At 41.4% G+C, this 22,683-nt stretch overlaps 1 protein-coding gene across 13 annotated transcripts in view; it reads left to right on the top strand.

The window, feature by feature from the left end:
* IQSEC1 (IQ motif and Sec7 domain ArfGEF 1) overlaps nt 1-22,683 on the top strand; it is a 310,602-nt gene that overhangs the window by 252,125 nt on the left and 35,794 nt on the right. For all 13 annotated transcript variants that reach the window (XM_081898297.1, XM_081898296.1, XM_081898295.1 and 10 more), the window contains 2 exons: nt 12,714-12,996; nt 16,731-17,992. In XM_081898297.1, the coding sequence (XP_081754423.1) occupies nt 12,714-12,996; nt 16,731-17,992 (1,545 nt within the window). The remainder of the gene's footprint in view (nt 1-12,713; nt 12,997-16,730; nt 17,993-22,683) is intronic.

Below are 22,683 nucleotides of genomic sequence, written 5' to 3'. Positions count from 1 at the left end.
CTTTGCCATATCATGAACTGCTTTTGAAAATCACCAATTCAAAAGTGATTTGCCATGTGGTATCAGAGGCTGCTATTTGAGAAACATATGTTTAAAGTCATGCATAAATAGTTGTTTGTTTCTTTGGATAGTGGCCAATATTTTTATCCCTGCAAAAGTATCCAAAGGATTACTTTGGATCTTTGGATTATACATTTGTGGCCTTTCTATCTTTATGCCTTTCAGCAATATAAATAATTCTCTCTCTTTTTTGCAACACTTTTACTGACCTTTGATAGCTATACCAAACATAACCTTTGCAATTTGACAGAAAGATCCCCTACTCCACAAGTTTCTTTTCAAGTACAATGTGTATTCATACAGTACTACTTTAGTTAATTCTTGGTAACATGGAGGGGAAAATCAATTTGCAGCTGAAGCAAATTTCATAGTATTGGTTAACATACTTTATTATCATTTAACATGCTGTCTAGTTAAAGTACAGAGACTGCGTAATTCCTTACTTTATTGCAGGAAAACAAATACTGTAACTATGACATATGATACTTAAAGAAAAATTGAATACCTCTGAGAATTATTACTTATTATTATGCAGAATGTTGTTTTGTAAAGGCAACTAAACACATAAGCCTGACTTGGACAGTTTGGGATAGATGAAGGCAGAGTTACAAGTTGTTTAACCTTCACTGCCTCACCTGGAATCTGAGGGTAATCTCAACTAAGCTCTTTTTAGATGAGTATTTTTAGTTCTTAAACCTAAGAACCCACACATTTTCATCTAAAAATGAAAAGTTATGAGGAGAGGCGTTTCCACCACCCCCCCCAGCCTAATCTCATCTTTACATGCTCCCAGTTATAAACTATATTTTATTCATAGGTGCCTTAAGTTGGAAGATTGCTTACTAAAGCCGAAGTTCAGTTGAAAATATTGCTGTATACATCTGTTTGCTAAAGTGCTTTGCAGTCCACGTGACATTATTCTGAAATTCTGGTCTCTTTTTAGGGAGAGATTCATGTGCTTACTGATGGGGGAAATGGGGAATCTCAACTGAGTGCAACCATACGGACATCAGATGTAACATTTACCATAAACTCATCTGGCATCCAGTAACCTTCCTTGCTGTTTCATCTCTTAGAAGAGTCGTATCTTGTTGGGATTTGGCCTTAAACAATTCTCGATTAAAACTCTAGCTGATATATGGTCTTACTGTGATGTGGCTTTGATGGTTTCCTCTCTTTGGCTTTGGCACAAACAGCTGATCTTGTGCATTTGTAAGGAAAAGAAGCTGGCCAATGTTTTTCTTGCTGATCTAAGCCTTTTAGGTAATGCATAGAAGTGGCATTTCATCTGCCTATGGACTCTGAACTCAGTGCCCTCACAAGCAGATTAATTTACTGATAAGACCGTTGCAGCCTTTGAACAAAATAAGCAAAAACAGTTTTCCTGTTTATTCAACCTCTGTCTGCTAAATCAAGAGTGGGCAACCTTTTTTTCTGCTGAGGGTGCATAGAAGAAGCCAGAGTCTTTTTGTTACTTTTGCCCTCCTTGCCATTCACATTAAATTAGGCCAAGAGGTTGCCCAGTCCACCCTGACATAAACCATGCTTAAGATACTAATGAGAGTATGTCATATCAATGTTGCTTGCAATCTTTTTTTAGCTCATATGGGCAAGATAGACTGGGATCTACCAGTAGATAGCTGGGTATAGTGTCCTCCTCCCTTAATTGTACCACTGAAATGAAGAAATTGAGCAGGTGCAGTAAACTGGAGTGGAAGGACTGTGAGCTCTGTTTAGTTCTGGCCTGCAAATTCCTGGACTCTGGATTCTTTTGCTGTAAGTGTATGCCTTGCACACCCAATTCTGGCTGGTGGGTAAAAGAGTAGAACCTGCAAGAGTAGATCCTGAAAGCTAGAAGTCTGCCTCTGACAGTCTCTGCCCTCTTTGGTCAAAGGAGTTGGTCAACTAATGTGGAGAACGTATGTATCACAGGTTTCAAGCAAAAGTTCCCCTTTGAGAAAGTTGGAATGCATGAACAGTACTCATGCTTAAGTATTGAAAGTAGTCAACTGCATTTAAAAGGAGGTCTTTCCTCCAGCCTGTCAGAAATTTGATAGGTTTGCTTCCTACTGGGTGAAATCTGTTGGGAATGCTGGACAAGAAGACTCATTGAATGATAACTCACATGGTTTACTCATTGAATGATAAATCACATGGTTTACCCAGAACTCCCATCTCTCATCTGCTTCAGTTCATGGAAAGCACAATTAATACAATTCCACGTGCTCTGTAGGCTGGGTGACTACTGCAGAGTGTCTAGCTTGATGCCTGCATCAAGCTGAGTTAGTGCCAAATCATGAATGGAAATCATATGTTTCATTTATGTTGGTTTCTGTTTGCTTCTGCTGCTCAAGTGTTTCCTCTCCTTCCTCCCCACTTTCCAAGTTCTGCTATCTCAGAAGTTTCTAAGTATAACAGCTGCTTCCATGGCTGCCATGCTTTTTGTTTCTAGTCACTTCAAGAGAGTTTCATTTCTGGCCACTGACACTGCAGTAGTTTCCTAGAATTGTACCAGCCAAGAGGTCTTAAACCTATTATAAAATCATTGTTAGAAGCAGTAGGACATTTTGAGGCAAGTAGAAAACTGTTCAGAATCTTCTAGCATTTGTGTATGTCAGCCTAAAGACTTGGTTCTGGGCATTGTAGTAGTTTTGGGCCATCATCGCAGGGAAATATACCAGAGCAAACATTTGGGATTGGTTTGATTAATCAAGCACAGTCTTTGACCTGGAAGTTTGTTTGAACGGACAGTGACTTTTTTGTTAATAGGTTTATGGTTTCCACACAGTGCATTGTTGCACAATGTGTGCATGATCATACAGAAAAGAACCTTGGCTTCCTTCATGACATTTCTAGTAAACTTAAATGACCTGATGTTACTCTACATAAGGGGTTTTTACTTTTTAATAAAGCCTTTACCTATGGGGTTACTTTAGGAACCTGATCTTAAAATTCCTAGATCCTTTAAATGCTGAATGTTTTGAAATGCCTGTGTTAAGGAATATTACAGTGACTGGAACACGTGAGTCTGAAAAGGATTGTTTATGATGCTCTGAAACTATATTTTCTATGATGGGCTACATTATGATGGTGGATTGGATAGACTTAAGGAGGAAGAAGACAGTATGGCAGGAGCAATGGTGTTGTTCAGAAAGGATTTACATAGTCAAATGGTCTCTTGCCAAAAACAGAAAACAGACCACACACTTAGACTTTAATACTTTTCACATTTTGAGAGTAACTGATATTGAGCTTGGTGGTACTTGGTTCATACATAGAATTGGGTTATTAGGTATTTACAGCACCACAAGATAACTTAATTATTCTGAGCAACAGGTTATCTGGATCAGTAGCAAAACAGGGATAAAGAAAATCTACCATGGTTCTCTTCTGTGGCTTACATATATTATAATGCTGCATTTATTATAAATTTGGATCATTGAGACCAGCCCTAAAGCTCATTGCTTCAGCACAGAAGTGTGTATACCCTATCCTACAATTGGCTCCTCCACTGAGATGCCCAAAAGACTTAATCATTGTGTTACATTGCAAATATGCAAGCATAAGTGTTTAGCAGGTATTTTGACTCAATATAGCCAATATTTGATAGAAAATTTGTTCATCTGTGTAGAAACCTTAAATATAAAAATAAGGTTTGTGTTATTCTAAGCAAGATCTGTGGGAATCTATAATGTGACATCCATCATAGGAATCCTATTAGAAGAGGTTTGTGCAGAACAACAGAGAAACATATAAAAGCAGACATTTCAAAACCAGCCTCTTGAGATTTTGACTGGTCCTCAGAGTATTAATCAGAGTTACTAAAACATACAAGCAGACACAAAGATTTTTAACCACTTTTTTCTTCTAGTTTTTCTCCTACAATGTTAATGCAACTCTTAATAGCTTGATGAAGGCCCTTACTGATTTCCACTGACTATACAACAGCTGTCTGCAAAGTATGAGAATTCTGGATCAATGATTGAAGGTAGTAATTGAGAAGAGTGCACACACTTCATCTGTCAATTTAAAGGGGAAGAGAGTCTCTGGTGATTTGATGAGCTTCATTAGTTGGCAGACATAACAGACAGTAAATTTGTAATTGATTGTAGATTATTTTGCTGGTTAGGTTAGATTTGCTTAGATTTTCTTTCAAAATATTTTCGTTCTATCATGGAATGTCAAAGAACAATGTTTGTTCAAACTCATGGAAATGTTTCCTCCATGCAACAGGATCGTATTGGGGAAAATACAAAATGTTTTAGAGAGCAAGCAACTTGGGCACTTAAATGATTCAGTAGGATTTGTGTTTTTTATTTGCACACTACGTGGAGACTTTACTCCTATTTTTGCAAGTAAGCCATACTTTTAAAATGATCCAATTCCTATGGGGCGGAATGTGAATACAGTGGTACCCCAGGTTAAGAACTTAATTCGTTCTGGAGGTCCGTTCTTAACCTGAAACTGTTCTTAACCTGAGGTACCACTTAAGCTAAAGGGGACTCTTGCTGCTGCCACGCCGCCGCTGCGTGATTTGTGTTCTCATCCTGAAGCAAAGTTCTTAACCCGAGGTACTATTTCTGGGTTAGCGGGGTCTGTAACCTGAAGCGTCTGTAACCCGAGGTACCACCGTATTGCCATAGACAAAATGGGCAAAAGTTTACCATCTGAATTCATTATTAGACATTTCTGGTTTTAGTATCTTTCAAGGGCTTTGGCACATCTTTCAGCTGGAATACATGTCATTTATGTCGTTTATCAAAATTCTCAAGTGCTGTTTCAGCAGTTGCAGAGGAAGCAGAAGCTTGACTCACTGTAGGTAAAACAGTATAATATGCTAGGAACCATTCTGCTTGACCACACTTGTTCATTTTCACTGTACCTATCCCTCCCATTGATGCTAAAATCTAAAATGATGCATTGGCATGGCAAGCCCATTCCAGTAGTCCCTTGGATGCCACATGTTGTGCCTACTGATACACAGCCTTGATACGGATAACAAAACACGTATCAATTTTCATACATTAGGTCAGTGTTTCCCAACCGGTGTTCCGCGGCACACTAGTGTGCCGCGAGACGTTGCCTGGTGTGCCGTGGGAGGGAGGCAGGTGAGTTGGGCGGCGAGAGGCGGGGCGGCGGCGAGGAGAGGCCGCCCAGCGCGGGGCTCTCGCCGTCTGCCTGCCTGGCTGCCTGCGTGGCGCTGACGTCACGGGGCTGTAACGTGCCCCACATAGGCACACGCGGGGCGGCGAGCGAGCTCCCTCCCACATCCCATCGCCGGCTCTGCACCAGGCGGTAGAGCTCGGCGAAGTCACCGCGCTGGAAGGCCAGCAGCGCGCGCGCCTTGGCCAGGCTCTCGCCCGCCTGCGCCTCCAGGCACGGCGCCTCGGCGTCGGGCGGCAGCGAGCCCTGGAAGCGGCCCAGCCGGCCGGGGTCGCCCGCCTGCAGCAGCGCCTCGCACCCGCACGAGACCTGCTCCGCCGAGAAGCGCGGCAAGCGCGGAGGATCGGGCGCGGCGGAGGCCAGCCCCGCGCTTGGAGAGGGCGCAGCAGCCGTCGCCAAACCCGATCCTCCTCCTCCTGCTCCGCCGCCGTCCTCTGGCTCTCGGCCGGGAGGAGCCTGTGGCGACGGGGCAGGCGCCGAAGTTGGCAGAAGTTGGCGCGCCTCCTCGGCAGCGCCTTCGTCCTCTTCCTCCTGCCTCTGCTCTCCTCCGGCCGGGGGGCTCGGCGGGGCCCGCGGGGAAGGAGGCCATGTTTGCGGCGCACGGGATCGCGGCCCCCCTCGCCCGCCTCCGGCCTGCTCCCCTCCCCCTGCGCACTGCCCTAGCCATGCGGGTCTCCTCCCCCTGCGCCGCCGTCCCCTTTCCACATCCTAGGAGCCGCGGTCCGCCTACCGCCCCCGGGCCGCAGCGCGGCTCCCAGCCCGGGCTGGCCTCCGCCTCCTGGGACGCGCGCCCACCCCCGCGGCCCCCCAAACTTCGGAGCAACTCTCCAGACGCTTCTCCCCCGCCTCGGTCTCCCTCCTTTCCACTTCTCTTCCCCCTTTCCTTCCCTCTTTCTTTCTCTTTCTCTCCCACCCGCCTTTCCTTCTATTAACTTTCCTTTCCCCTCCCTTCGTCCTTCCTACTTTTACTCCTGGGCTCCTCCCCCCTTTGCGCAGCCACAAATCAATCTCTCTCTCTTTTTTCCCCTCTCTCTCTTCTTTGCTCAGACGCAAAAAAGCGCCGCTTTTTGGACTGCTGTCCCCACTGAAACGATACTTTAAAAAAGGAAGAACCCACTGGCTCTTATTTCTGTTTAAAGCAGTAGATCCCGAACTCTTTTGGCCCACTGCCCCCTTGGTTCCACATCCCCCAGTGTCCCCTATGCTTACTCTATAGAAAGCATTACAGGGGTTAACGCGGCTCGCTAAGGAAGATATTAATAGAATTCTGCATTTGGGGGGAGACCCTAACAGTCATCTACCATTACCTTCTATGCTGTTACTATTTTTTATTTTTTTTTACATAAGTAAAAAGTGACCTTTCCCCATCTGGCATGGTGGTGTGCCTCGAGATTTTTTTCATGAAACAAGTGTGCCTTTGCCCAAAAAAAGGTTGGGAAACACTGCATTAGGTTAAAAATGTAATTCTCTTTTTTATTGTTGAACAGGCAAGAGCATGCAAAGAGAATGAGCACCGCGTTAGCCCCTTTCTGGTAAACCTGAAATAAATAACCTTTGTAAAAGGCCTTCTCTTTCTTTATGGAAATATTGTGTATGGCCCCTTCACATAAGCCAGGTTACTACTGCTGTTGTTGGCTGTTTTAGTTTAAACAGGCCCCAGAGTAGGTACAGTCATACCTCGGGTTGAATGTGCTTCGGGTTGAGCGCATTCGAGTTGCGCCCCGCAGCAACCCAGAAGTAATGGAGCGTGTTACTTCCAGGTTTCGCTGCATGCGCAGACACTCAAAATGATGTCACGCGCATGCGCGGAAGGGGCAAAACATGACCTGCGCATAGCAAGGTCAATCGCAAAAGCCCCTAAAATTAGGGAGAGGTGGGCGGGTGTTTCGATGCACAAGCAGAAAGATGGAGTTCTGGGTCACATGCATGGGTTTATATAGGTCCCTCAATCCGTTTAGACTGCAACCCCATTGGCCAGATTGAAACCCAGCATCGAGGGTGTTATTGAAGTGCTCACGCTGGCCACCAGGGGTATTGTGTACAGTGGTACCCCTGGATGCGAAAAGGCAGGCTGGCTGAGCTGTTCCATTCAGTTCTAGCTTACTATAAAGAACCACTTGGAGAAATCTCTGTGTCGTCTACTTTGTCAACCCACTACTTAATACTGGCGACGAAGGTGGGATTGGATGGACATCAGAGCACTGCCAGATTTGGACACTCACTGAGCTGAAACACTGAGCGAAATCACTGAACAGAACCCAATTCAGAGCTAACCGTACTGGCTAGAGCACTGTGTTCCATCCATCGCCCTCCACGTCGGCATCGGAACCAAGGCTTCACTCGTGCCTCTACTGCCATTCGCTCCAGCCTCTGAATCATGGGACTCATACCTCGCTTGGTTCGCCTGCTTCCTCCAAGCAAACAAGCTGATGGAAGGGTCAGAGGAGCGTAAGCGGGGCCCATTCCTCAGCCTCTGTGGGCCCCGGGTGTTGTGGCTATCCAATAGACCCACCCACAACCAAGAGGTCAGTCTCCAGATCTCACTGCAACACGTGTCCTCTTTTAGGGAGGACACGATTCACAATATCTGTAAAGAAAAATAATCCTTTTACCTGACTCCACTATTCTTTCCAACTACCAGCCTGAAATTTAACTGCTACTTTGTCTTGTGTCAGTTATATGCACCCATATAATCCGTTGTGATGAATTTCATAGGCTCGGCTTTATTACCTACTTTTGGGCCACCCTGTATACACATAGTGTTATTGTCTCTGGTGGTGACCAGCTTAGGTTGCAACCATTTTGTGGTGAATGACGCACCAGTCAAAGACCAGTTGATCCCCTACTTGTAATTATCTGGTCACCTGTGATAAGAAAACACAGGTGGCTAACAGTGATGTGCTGAGATCTAATCAAATATGTGTGGGTTCATAAATTTTCGTCACTTCTGCAGGCCTGTGCAGAAGTTGGTTTTAAGGCTGATTAGTATGCAGTTTGTATGTTTTATTCCAGTTGTGTATTTGTGTTTTAAAATGGATGTGTATTTATGCTTTTAATAACAACAATTTTATTTTTGTTTTATAAGAAACAAGGATAATATTAGTTAGTATAAACTGATACATATGACGTTTCAAGATGGCTGCTCTTCTTTGCTTCTGAAAAGCGCTTTTGGTTATATTACATTTTTTAACTCAGTAGAAGCCAGAAAGTCAGCTACAGGTCCTCCTGATATGAAGAAAATGAGTTGGAAGTTATGAAAACCTTGTTTTACATCTTTACATAGAACCATTTAATCAGCAACAAATATGAAACCATTGTTAGAAGAAATTAATTAAATTTCTTTTATCTCATGTGAAACAGGTGGTTCAACTTTGGTAGCTTAGATACACAGTGTGCATATCCTGAGTCCACAAGCTAAAATACAAGACAGGCTTTATTTTTCATCAGCTGCTGTCTGCATGTTGGTAGTTTTGTTTGATCAGAATAGAGCAGTTATCTTTGTCCTCTCTGGCATTCAGAATTCAACATCCCCCATTAGTTAGATGACCATTGACTGACTTTTTGATGAGGCCAACAGATGACCTTGTTTTGACATGTGTTTCTTCAGTTGATGTGCTACAGTTTAGACGGGAATAATGGATAGATAATTTGTAAGTAATGTATTCAAATAATGCAGAAGAAAACCTAGGCTTTGATTATGAGGATTTGATTGAGGTTATAAAGCTGCTGCATCCTTTTTTATATTTGATTTTTTAATTAAAATCAAGGTTCCTAATTCAGAGAAAAGGCAATGTTTCAACATACATATTTTCTCTAAAATAGCTGTGTATGAGCTTTTGTAAAACAACAACAACAACAATTTATTGTTTCCCCAACCACTCTGGGCAGCTCCTAACCGAATGTTAAAAAAAATAATACAGCATTAAACATTAAACAGGGCTGCCTTCAGATATCTTCTAAAAGTTTTGTAGTTACTTTTCTCTTTCACATCTGGTGGGAAGGCGTTCCATAGGGCGGGTGCCACTACCGAGAAGGCCCTCTGCCTGGTTCCCTGTAACTTGGCTTCTCACAGCGAGGGAACCGCCAGAAGGCCCTCGGCGCTGGACCTCAGTGTCTGGGCAGAACGATGGAGGTGGAGACGCTCCTTCAGGTATACTGGACTAAGGCCGTTTAGGGCTTTAAAGGTCAGCACCAATACTTTGAATTCTGCTCGGAAACGAACTGGGAGCCAATGCAGGTCTCTCAGGACCAGTGTTATATGGTCTTTGCAGCCACTCCCAGTCACCAGTCTAGCTGCTGCATTCTGCATTAATTGCAGTTTCTAAGTCAGCTTCAAAGGTAGCCCCACGTAAAACGCATTGCAGTAGTCCAAGCAGGAGATAACTAGAGCATGCACGACTCTGGCGAGACAGTCTACGGGCAGGTAAGGTCTCAGCCTGTATACCAGATGGAGCTGGTAGACAGCTGCCCTGGACACAGAATTGACCTGCTCCTCCATGGACAGCTGTGAGTCCAAAATGACTCCCAGACTGCGCACCTGGTCCTTCAGGGGCGCACTTGCCCCATTCAGGACCAGGGAATCCTCCACACCAGCCTGCCCCCTGTCTCCCAAGAACAGTACTTCTGTCTTGTCAGGATACAACCTCAATCTGTTAGCTGCCATCCATCCTCCAACCGCCTCCAGACACTCATACAGGACCTTCACTTCCCTCATTGAAGTATTTCCCCCCAACGATTTCCCCCTGTCTCTCTTATTTGTTGTTACTTCCTTAGTAAGAATCACCATAACCAGTGCTGCTTATAAGCAGATAGATTTGTCTTCAGCTTTTCAGATCAGGGCTCATACTTAGCCTATGCATGCAATGCATGAGCCATCTTACTACTGCTGTTGTTTAGTATATCTACGTATGGTGGCATTGTCTCTAGTGGTGACTACCTTAGGCTGCAACCAAGGGGATGACCCACCAGTTAAAGACCAGTGAATTAGACCGTTTTTGAAGAATGTGCTACAATTTTTTAAGTCTCTGCAGACGTCTTGTCACTGTCAGCTACAGCTTGTTTTCAAAACACCGGAGTTGCTTCATAGGAATAGGATTATGACTGAAATACTACAGATTCCTTTCTTTTCTTACTTCCTGGGACCAAAATACTTTTTCAGAACTCATACAGGCTTTTCCAAAATCTTACTCCAGAAAAGCAGCATGATGAGTTTTCTTAAGGTTCACCTGACATTAGCTTTCTGTACTATAGCTGGCTGGTTTGTTCATTCATCTCTACAGGATTTGACAGGAATTGCATCCTGGTCTTATGAGTTTGGCATATTACTAAATTCTATCCTCACGTTGAAGCATCTCAGTGCTATTGAACTGTATCTCTTAACAGTGGAAAGATAATGCATATTCTAAGTTTATAAAGTTGCTGGGGAACATCTGGCAGCAGAGTGGAAGTGAAAAGACAATTTCAAATGACAGGAGAAGGCATGCAGTTATCCCTATTTCTATACTATAATTGCCTGCCAGCTCCTGTGACTATGCATACATTCTCCTGTGGCTCTTCAGAAGGAGATTCCTTCCCCCCCCCCCACACACACTGATATTCTCACTATAGAGATAGTTGAAATATGGGTCAGGGTGAACCTACCTTCTTTATTGACGGTCACCTACTTAATATACAGTTCACATTTCTTCAATTTTACCATTGCTTATCTGTGAAACTCGCCTTCAAACTTTATTTTATTAGCATCACAAAAATATTAGATTCATTTAATTTCTGCCTGAGGGGAAAAATGAAATTCTGCATACCTATAATACTACTGGTGTTTTAACAGATTTTACATGGCCATGTAAATATGCTCACTGATTATGGTAATTGTGATAGCTATACAAGTAGTAATTACTGTGATCTGATCAGACGACTATTGCCTTTACTGTGACAGCTGTGCCATTTTGTTGACTGATTATTATTGTGGGCCTCTATGTTCTGTGCTTATCCCAGTGCCACAAGCATCCTCTTACACTTGCTTGTACTATAGCCACTTCAGAGATGCAATGTGTCGCCTCCTGTCAAGCTTCTCTAAAAAAAATAAATCAGAATGGGTATGACTGCCCATGTATGCAGCCAATATTTTCTGAATCCTTATATCTCTCTTAAACTTCATAGTATGAGTTTGCAAATAGTAGATACTCCATTACAAGTGCTGAGCAGAGTTGTTATACCTGTCCATCATGGAGGAAGCACGTCCAAAACACAAACTGTTTTCATTTTTTTAAAGTGCTGAGTGAAATCTCAGTCTACCTGATCAAACTGTTCTACCACTGTAAAAATTCACCCCATGACAACAATCAAGTAGTTTCATTTTAATGCAGCACATATATTTTAAAGATGATGCCACATATACAATCTTAGTGCCTTGTTTGAGGGAAGATGGGGAGGGAATGGCGGCTTATAGATGCTGAGGAAATGCTATAGAGGTTTTGCCTTGCCTTGCCTTGCCTTGCCTTAGATGTATTTTCTGCCCACCCAATCTCAGCTGGGGACCTCAAAATGAGCAGTGTTTTTAACGCAAGACATTTCCTGAAGGATGTTGCACCGCAGGGAACTTCCCCTTTATTCTTCAAGGAGACACAGGATGAAAATCAAATTATGAAAACTGTCATTACAAGGATGGAATGTCTTTGTTAATGATAAAAATGTGGTTGTTACAAGAAGATGAAAGTTCCTAGTTTCAAACCAGTATCTCTAATCTGTGATAGAAGAAACAACTGTGCTTTTATAATACAGCATTATACAGGATGGGTAGAGAAAAATGCAGTTTACGCATATACAAGAATTTTTTCCATTGTAGCCGTGATACTTCTAAGTTTGCACTCTGTGTTTGAAGCTCTGTGTGATAGTTAAGGATAAATCTTGTACAAAATATTGTCAAAATATGCATTGATTAGCTTTTTCTGTTAGTTCTTATTTAAAAAATGTAATACATTCATTTTTGGAAACATATTGGTATTCTTACTTGCATGGCATTGCACTAGAGCAGCGGCAGCTAAAGTAGTGCCTTCCATATGTTGTTGGATTACAGTACTCACCATACCTGACCTTTGACCTTGCTGCCTAGGATTAATGGGAGCTGCAGTCCAATGATTTCAGGAATGCAGCACTAGAGAATGATCCAGTTTTTATAGAAACTTGCATCAGTAGGTGTTAAATATGATAATCTATAGAAGGAATAGGTAATCTGTGACCCTCCAAACTTTGTGGGACTCTAGTTTCCATGAGTTGCAACCAGCATGGCCAGAATTCAGGAATGATGAGAACTGTAGGCTAACAACACCAGGAAGCCTACAAGTTTCCTGCTCCTGATCCGCAGCTTTCCAATACAAATGACAGCAACCAAATTATTATAGATATGCATTGATTGTATATGAAGTTTTACTTGAAACAAGCTACTGGGATCTTAATCTTAACTGCCTTTTCTATTTCTTCTTTTTGTTTAGTGTTGAGGGTGAAGCTCCTGGAAGTGAAACAGGCACATCATTGGATAGTCCCTCTACCTATCATCAAGGAGCTATAACTCACAGTTCAGCTCTAAGCCCAGACCATTACGACCATTCTCCATACGGGCTGTATTCTGTCTCCCCAGGGCAGCAAAGGCCCCGGAGGCCAAAGCTTCAACACTCAACATCCATACTCAGAAAACAAGCAGAGGAAGAAGCTATTAAAAGGTCGAGGTCACTTTCAGAGAGCTATGAACTCTCATCGGACTTGCAGGATAAGCAGGTACTTGAACTGTGCAGTTCTATGAATCAAGCTAAAGTGTCATGGAAAGGTTATTCAGCCATTCCTGGAAAATAACAGGATATTATTTTTTTGCGAGTCTGTTCCATAATTTGGCATATCTGAATAATATTAATGTTTCCTTCTTCTGTCTTTTTCCATGACTTGCTAAAGAATCAGCTGATATTAATGCTTAGCGAAATGACTTTTCCTTCAAAGAAAATGCCTCCCTGTATTTGTGCTATGATTTTGCATATGTGGCTCATTGCTTAACTTGTGGAGCTGTGCCAATTTTTTTACTAAAGACTGTGCCGTTTAAAACCAGAAGGACTTGGTTAGTATATAAACAAACTCTTTGCCTGGCCTCTGTATTAACAAAGTCCCCATGCTTTCAGTCGATCAGTGCTTTCTTTTAAGACTATGAACCAGGGTTTTTGCCGTTCTAGGCAAGATTGGCTTAATGATTTTTTTCTGCCCTACCTCTGACCTCTACCAAATCCATATTACCAAGACTACAACTTTACGTGGCAAAGCCCACATTATCACAAATTTCTGGTATTCCTTTTTCGAGAGGATAGAAGGTTTACTTTTAAAAATTAAGAAATGAACAGCTGCTCATCGGAAAGCAGGCTGCCAGTTAAATTATTTTACTTACCCATAAAGTTGTGAATACTACAATACTTGTCAGTTTAGGATCTCATTTGAAGTATTTTCATTTGTATCACATCATTTGTGCTGTTTACACAGTTTAGAATGTTGAAATCTAAGATGAATATTGTAACTAGTAATCAGGACATGCTTAATATAGGCAGAGGGCCTTCTGGGCAGTGGCACCCTCCCTGTGGAATGCCCTCCCATCAGATGTCAGGGAGATAAAGAATTTCACAACTTTTAAAAAACATCTGAAGTTCAGGGAAGTTTTTAATATCTAACATTTTATTACTTTTTATATTTTGCTAGACGCCACCCAGAGTGGCTGGGAAAACCCAGCCAGATGTGCAGGGTATAAACAATAAAATTAGTAGTAGTAGTAGTAAGTAGTAGTAGTAGCAGCAGTAGTAAGCGATCATGAAGAATTTATTAAAGATAGAATATTATTATTTTGACAATTCATTAAGGGCCTACAATTTTTGAAGCACTGGATAAAGATAAAATGATTCAAACATGATGATTTCTTCATTCCTCCTTTTGCCCTTATTCATCTCTCTCATCATAAGCTTCCCAGGAGCACTGAGTTGACTGCTGTTGGAGACATAGTGCTGAACCAGATTGACCCCTCCTTTATGTTCTTATTTTGAATAAAGGGAATTTCTTTATTGTTCGCCTGCTGTGGCCAGGTGCAGACATACTATTCCCAATTGACTAGATCGTTTTTCCTCTGACCTTTGTGAATACTTCCCCTCTTCCTTGGTTTCACCTTAGCCATTACATTTGCATTGGTACTAACTATGGTTCATGCTAATCAGCATTGCCCTCATAATCATGAACTTGAAGTGGGTTTGCACCTAGTTATGAGGGAATCTAGTGAATGTTAATAAACGCAGATAGAACATTGTTGCATAACTAAAGCAAACAGATGCCATGAAGGGGCAGTGGCGCTTACCTGACCTCCTAATAGCTGAGTCGCTGTTGCATACCAGAAGGGAGAGAGGACAGCCAAGTCGCTGCCAGCATTGACCTGTCCCATTACACAGTAGTGATTCAGCTCTCGGTAAGTACTACCACCCCACCATATCATCCTGTACTAAAGCAAACCATGGAACAACAGCAACAGCAACAACAACAATTTATCTATACCCCGCCCAACTGGCTGGGTTGCCCAGCCACTCTGGGTGGCTCCCAACAGAATATTAATAACAATAATAATAAAGCGATAAAACATCCAACATTAAGCATTAATGGAAGGTAAATAAGGATTCGTATGGAGGGGGGAGTACAGATGCCTGCAACATGTTGCTGGTATTCTTACTGTGAATTTGGAAGCAGAATCATTTGAAAGCAAATAAAGCATGCCTGTCCAATAGTTTAGTACGGTAAAATGACTTGTGATATTGAGACTATTAACTGATCTATTTTTAAAAAAAAAATACTTGCGGGGAAAAACCTCAACTTTTTTTATTAAAAGTAATCACTGCAAGCAGTTCTATAATGTGAACTTCAGCTTAATTCAAATTTTAACATCCTATTTTTTTACTACTTTGCCTCTTTTAAAAATACACCACTGCAGTGATGAGAATCATCGGCAGTGTATCATATCGACGTAGCCAAGGATTTTCATAATTGCAAATGCACACTAAATTCTTGGTGGAAAGAATATAAAATAGATTAACATGGATCATAATAACTCTTTTTAAATCTCCTGCGGGTATCTGTGAAGCAGACAAGTTTTCTCCCAATTCATGCAAGGAAAGCCTGAGGGAGAAAGTTTAAGTGTGAAATGTCATCAGTAAAATTGTTCATAACTGTTGAAAGGAAAATCTGACAGGGAATTGATTCAATTATACTCCAAAGGCACAGAGAATGCAATTTCTTGCTTTGTTAAAATTTCATGTATGCAGCACATACAGTGTTACTTCATAAGTCGAACAGAATCCGTTCTGGAAGTCCGTCTGACTTCCAAAACATTCAGAAACTAAGGCACAGCTTCCGATTGGCTGCAGGAACTTCCTGCAGCCAATCGGAAGCCACATTGGACGTTCAGGTTCCAAAGAACGTTCGCAAACCGGAACACTCACTTCCAGGTTTGCAGCGTTCAGGAGCCCAAACGCAAGGCGTTCAGGATACAAGGTACGACTGTATTGGAACATAGGAAGCTGCCTTATATGAAGTCATACCATTGGTGCATCTAACTCAGCATTGCCTGCACTGACTGGTAAGCAGCTGTCCAGAGTTTCAGACAATGGACACTTCTAGTCCTGTCTGGGGATGCTAGGAATTGAACCTGAGATTTCTGTGTGCAAAGCAGATCCTGAGCTATGGCCTTTTCCATGGTGTGGCCACTCTAAACATAATTTAAGCATAGGAAATGCAAGGGTCAGTAACTGGTATCATTAGTTCTATAAAGGAGCAATGCAACATGACCATAGGAAACTCTTCACTTTTCTTTTAATGTAAGTTAGTTGCAAACCTAAAAAAATACTTCTTCAAGTTCAATTACAAAAACCGTTTGCATTTAATGTGGTTGAGTAAATAACTATTTTTGCCAAATTCTTTTTATAAAGAATGCCAGTTGTTCTATTTAATTCTTATCTAAATTCTAACTGCTTGTATCAGCATTTAAAAAAACCACACACACCTCTTTATTTTATTTATTTTGAGGTTTCTATCCCATACTTCTAGTATCTAAGCACTACTCATGGAAGCATACAATTTAAAATCACAACACCATGTGCAATTTAAATTGTTGCACTTGTTTTATGTGAAAGTAAGTTTTGCAGAGGTAAGTGTCATATCTTTCTGTGTTAATAAAATATACTTGTGAGACAGTTATGAAAAGTATCTTCTTGGTGGATCATTTTATGTGCACTTGTACAGGTAATTTTCTATTTTCACGAGGTGGCCTTTACTTACTGAGCGTATTTCCATCTCAGAAATCTTTTTAGATCATAAGTTTCCTAGGAGATATATTTTTCTGAGCTAATTTTGAAACACTTATTGCCTCAGTACTGTATTAGAGAGCCATGCAGTAAACACTCTTAGTGCATGAGTATTATCAAATATTTATATTTTCTTTTTAGGTTGAAATGCTAGAACGGAAATATGGAGGCCGTCTCATAACTAGACATGCCGCTCGTACTATACAGACTGCTTTCCGCCAGTATCAGATGAACAAAAACTTTGAGCGGCTTAGAAGTTCTATGTCTGAAAATCGTATGTCAAGACGCATTGTTCTATCCAATATGAGAATGCAGTTTTCGTTTGAAGGGCCTGAGAAAGTCCACAGTTCCTACTTCGAGGGGAAGCAAGTTTCTGTTACAAATGATGGGTCAAAACTAGGAGCCCTTGTCCAATCTGAATGTAGTGACCTTGGTGAATCGGCTACAATGAAATCTCCAGCAGCGTCCACTGATTTTGCTGATGCCATAACGGAACTTGAGGATGCTTTTTCGAGACAAGTAAAATCTCTTGCCGAGTCCATTGACGATGCATTAAATTGTCGTAGCATGCACTCTGATGAGGTACAGATACCTGATCAAGTCAGAAGTCGGGAAATAGAGAGGGACAGTTGTCAAACTAAACCAACAAGCCATAATGTGGACCACAGGAAACTTGATGAAATGACTGCATCTTATAGTGACGTTACATTGTATATTGATGAAGAAGAACTCTCCCCACCACTTCCTCTTTCCCAATCAGTAGATAGGCCATCTAGCACAGAATCTGACCTAAGACTTCGGTCAATGAACCCATCTCAAGAGTACTGGTCTATGACACACAAGGATCATAAGATAGATACTGACACGAGCTGCAGAAGTACCCCTTCACTAGAATCCCAGGAACAAAGAATGAGAATGGATCATTTGCCTTTGCTAACTATAGAACCACCTAGTGACAGTTCAGTGGACTTAAGTGATCGCTCAGAGAGGGGATCATTAAAGAGACAGAATGCATATGATCGAGGAATTACTAGTACACAAGGTAGTCCCAAGCATATCTCACATGGCATCCCTACCAAGATAATTTCCCGAGAGGACCAGGAGACTAGACATAGACCAAGGCCTATTGATAGCCACTTAGCCATTAATGGCACAGCAAACAGGCAAAGCAAATCTGAGTCTGATTATTCTGATGGAGACAATGATAGCATTAATAGCACTTCCAATTCCAATGACACAATAAACTGCAGCTCAGAGTCTTCTTCTCGAGACAGCTTAAGGGAACAAACACTGAGCAAGCAAACGTACCATAAAGAGACTCGCAATAGCTGGGATTCTCCTGCCTTCAGTAATGACATCATCAGGAAACGTCACTATAGGATTGGATTGAACCTTTTTAATAAGTGAGTACAATGCATTTTTTACATAGAAAATAAATTTATCACCAAATCACAGGATAATTAGATATTTCTGCAGCTCCATTGTGAAGGTTAACATGATCTCCAACAATGGCTGTCTTTGGGTGTCATGCTAAACCAGGGTTGGGGAACCTGTGGCACTTCAGATGTTACTAGACTGCAACTCCTATCATCCCTGATTATTAATAATGCTTTCTGGGGCTGATAGGAGTTGAAGCCAAATAAATATGGAAGACCACAGGTTCACTATCCATGTGCTAAGCTATGGTTTAGAAAGGTGTGGGTGAGCCCAGCCTCCTCCTAAACATGCAGCCAGAAGGATGAGTTCAGAAATTTATACCATGGTTTCTTGTGTCATCCATACCAACAAACGTTGCTTAGTTTCAAGCATCCGACATCGAACCATAGTTTCTGAAGTAGCTTGTTTGAACTAACCATAGTTCACCATAGCTTCAGGTTCTGATGAAATAGCAAGCTGTGGTTAACAGATAGCGGAAGCAAATTCTTTCAAATTCCTCCTATGAGCATGTTCATGTGTCACCAGACCATAGTTTAGGGTCATGTCTGATGCAGCCCTTTTGTGTGCACACTTGTCTTTTCCCTGGTTTCAGCATGTTTACTTTCTTCTCTCTTCCCACCCCTGCAGTTGCCATTTCCCTGCTTTAAATGCCAAGGTGTGTATCTTGGGCAAGTAGTATTTAAAACACACACACACACACACACACACACAGAGAGAGAGAGAGAGAGAGAGAGAGAGAGAGAGAGACGTTTTGTTGTCCTTCATATAAGAAACATTTTCTTTTAAGCAACGTTAAAAGGACAAATAAGTTTTTTCCATCCCATCCATTACTGCTCAGAGTAGACCCACTGAAATCAAGGCAATAGGTCTACTCTTATGGCTTAGTTGGATATGACCCATTTTTTTATAAATAATTAACAAAACTATTTGCTCTGGCCAGAGTGTGCAATAGGGTTAAAAATTATTTGTTTTTCCAAAGGGCTTCCTTACTTCCCTTAAGCATATATGCTTTTTGACGTAACTGGCAGTGCTTTCCTTCCTGATTTCTTCATATCTAAATATTATAAAACAGGCTGTCTACATATTATTGTAATAGATTTAATACTGAGCATGGAGTTTAATTTATTCAGTACCATATGGGTTAAGTTCGTATTGCCGATAGTGTAGTGGCTGATTGTCAAAATATTTTTTCATACACTACATATACTTTACTTTCCATGTAATACAATGTATAAAAATTGCATATTTTAAATTTATAATTTCTTTTCTTGAGACAGCATGGAACTAATACAGATGGCAGAAGGTAATAAATAGTGATTTTTAAAAATCAATGTATTGTTAGCCTTACAGTAGCCTAGTGGAAGAGTTAGATCTAATTAAATTAGTGTAATCTGATTATTCTATTCAATGGCATAGTCCTGCTTACCTTTGATTGCTCCCAATATGTTCCATAAAGGCCTTTGTACACTGTTGGGGCTAGAGAAAGGTATAATCTACCATTCTGCTGTTCCATGCACAACTGGAGGGGCGTACACTGACGGCTCAGAGCCTCAACAAATATGGGTACACAGGGCTAGGAGACTTTATTGACCCAGCAGGCATGCAATAATTCACGTTGTTGTGATTGCCAGGCGCACTGACAGCAGCTCCTCCTCTGAAGCACAAGCTGTGTCGCCCTGTTACTTGGCAAGGAGCTGTTGCAGCTGCTTATGCAGTCACAATTATTGTTGCACAGCTGGAGATAGGACAGAGGTTTACTGGAGCCATACTGCCTGTACAGGTGGAAGAAAGAATCAGCACAGCTGCTATGGCTCAAGCTGCAAACATTTAGGATAATACTGTAGTAAGTTTTGCCATCATTAAAGGGGCATATTTATAGCACTAAAGAAGTTTGTGTGAAATACATACACAACTGGCTTGTGTTGAACACCATGGCTTGGCATTGAATGTGTGAGCTTTGGGTTCATTTGCCGCCTCCTCCTCCCTGTTGTAGGAATACCAAGGTCTGGTGTGCCATTTGAATTGGCAAGCTACTGTAGGTTTTTGCGTTCCAAACCAGAACTGGAAAAATGTCCTTTACATTGTTTTTTTTCTTCCGGTTTGAAGGGCAGTTTGGAGTTAACTTGTTTGGTTGTAATGGCAAATTATGGTTTGCTTGAAACCAGAAGTCAGAGAAAGAATTGAAGCATTTGTAGAAAGGCTGGCATGTATGAGCTGAGGCTTGCATGTGTAATGCAAAAATATGAGAAGCAGCTCAATACTTTTTTAAGGCAGACAATTTGTTATATCCTACCTAGATATTATATAGTTTGCTGCGCATGGTTTAAACAAAACCTTGAAAGAATCATTATTTTTACCTAGGTGCACTGTCAATTTTATTTAGGAAGCTGTGACATTTTAAATATTTAAAATCTTTAATAACTTCACTCTTATTTATCTTTCTTAATATATTTATATTCCACCTTAACTCCAAGGAATTCGAGATGGTATATATTGTTTTCCTCTTCCCATTTTATCCAGTCAACAACCCTCTAAGGTAAATAAGGTTGAGGAGCATGATTGGCTGAATTCCTAGTCTGACCTCTCTAAGCACTTTACTGCACTGGCTCTTCCCATTAAAGAGATGAACAAAAAAGCCATATCATATAAGTACTGTGCCTTTAAAGTGCATGGTTTTCCGCAAAGAATCCTGGATCCTGTAGTTAGTTACGGGTGAAACTACAGTTCCAAGGTTATTTAGGCAGCCTTGTGATTTAAATGTGTGTTTAATCTGCTCCCTGTCTTTAACAGTAAAGAAATAATGTTTTGTTGTTGTTGTTTAGTCGTGTCCGACTCTTCATGACCCCATGGACCAGAGCACACCAGGCACTCCTGTCTTCCACTGCCTCCCGCAGTTTGGTCAAACTCATGTTAGTAGCTTCGAGAACACTGTCCAACCATCTCGTCCTCTGTCGTCCCCTTCTCCTTGTGCCCTCCATCTTTCCCAACATCAGGGTCTTTTCCAGGAAGTCTTCTCTTCTCATGAGGTAGCCAAAGTATTGGAGCCTCAGCTTCAGGATCTGTTCTTCCAGTGAGCACTCAGGGCTGATTTCCTTTAGAATGGATAGGTTTGATCTTCTTGCAGTCTACGGGACTCTGCACAGCATAGCTTCTCTGAGTTATTCAAGTCCCTTTGCCATGACAAGGCAATGATCCATGAAGGAGAAATAATGTTTTAATTAAGGCCCAAAATAAAATGTGGTTTGGAAACATTACTTTTAAGTTTTAATGCTTTTAAACCATTCAGTTTGGTTTTAACTTTGAAATACTATGATGCTGGTTTGGACAAACCTGATATCAAGAATTCCTCTCTCTCCCCTTCAGTTAGCTTATTGAACTGTCTTGCTGTTAGCTGCTGATGCATCTTGCTGTGATGCAGGCACACCTCTTTTGAGGTCTCACAAGAACTGTGAGGATTATCACTCCATGGAATTATCTGGTGCCTCCTGTCATTTTTGACTTTTCAAAGTACGCTGAGGCTGTTACTGAAAAACTAATCCCAATACAATATTCCATGTGGTAGAGACCATAAGATGTTTTAAATGGTTTCGCTATACTGATTGGTGTCAATGCAGAATAAATGCCTGCTTTTTCTTGATGATGTGGTAGGTTTCAAAAAGCCAGACTAGGAGTGCTACACAGACTAGAAACATTACACAATAATCTTATTTTGGCTTGCTGTATGAGTTTTGTTAGTTGTTCACTTTTTCCAGTTCAGCTTTCTTGTCTAGTTGGTTTTCTCGTTGTTCAGACACATGTTGAATCATCCATATTCCAGGAACAAAGGACTTTATGAGTTACGTACATGCAGTTTGCTTAGTGTTGTGAATCACATCAGACAGCTTGAGCATCGCACAGTTCCTACCTCTATTACTGTAAAGCATTTTTAAGAAGGAACACTGAGAAAGCATAGCCATGTACAGGTCCTCTTAGTCCCAGTCATGTGAACATTCAGTGAACCATTAAATTAGGTAATGTGTGATGTAAGGTTTTGCAACGGATGAGGGATATAAAACAATTTTTTGTTGCATTGGCCTGTAAGTGATTTGACATAATTAGAAGATCAAATAGTTTTTGGCTAAAGGTCAAATACAATTTCCCCATTGCCTGCTGTGTTTGTTTGTTTGTTTGTTTTAAGATGACAGTCAAAGCGCTGCTGAGCACTAGCGTAGATTGCAAGCCCCCTGCCACCTCTGACCTCATAGGTTCCGTACCTGGTGCCTTTTGGTATACAGACAGGTCCCGTCCCCCCAAGTTTACATGCATTCAATATGTGTGTGACTGTGTATATGTGCATCACATTGAACCCAGAAGTGACCTGGAAACATCATAAAGATTTAACTGAAACATCACTAAAAGGGCGGGGCTGAACAGGGTGTTTGCGGTCTTTTTTAGTGGGTTTCAAATATACATGATTTCACTGACTAGGAACGTAACCCCCACGTTTAAATGGGGGGTTGCCTGTATTATTTGGGCAGCTGCAGGTTTTACTGTTTTCTGTCACTTGCTTACTTTTTATATTGTTTTTATATTGTTTTACTGTTTATTGTAAGTTGCTCTGGTTTCATTAGAGCAGAAGACTGGAGTGTGAATAATTTCAAATAAATAAAAGTTATCT

This window comes from Podarcis melisellensis (assembly GCF_964234715.1).
Source record: "Podarcis melisellensis genome assembly, chromosome: 2".
NCBI classification, from domain to species: Eukaryota; Metazoa; Chordata; class Lepidosauria; order Squamata; family Lacertidae; genus Podarcis; species Podarcis melisellensis.
The sequence above is the reverse complement of the archived record's forward strand: the minus strand, read 5'-3'. Positions and strand labels throughout refer to the sequence as shown.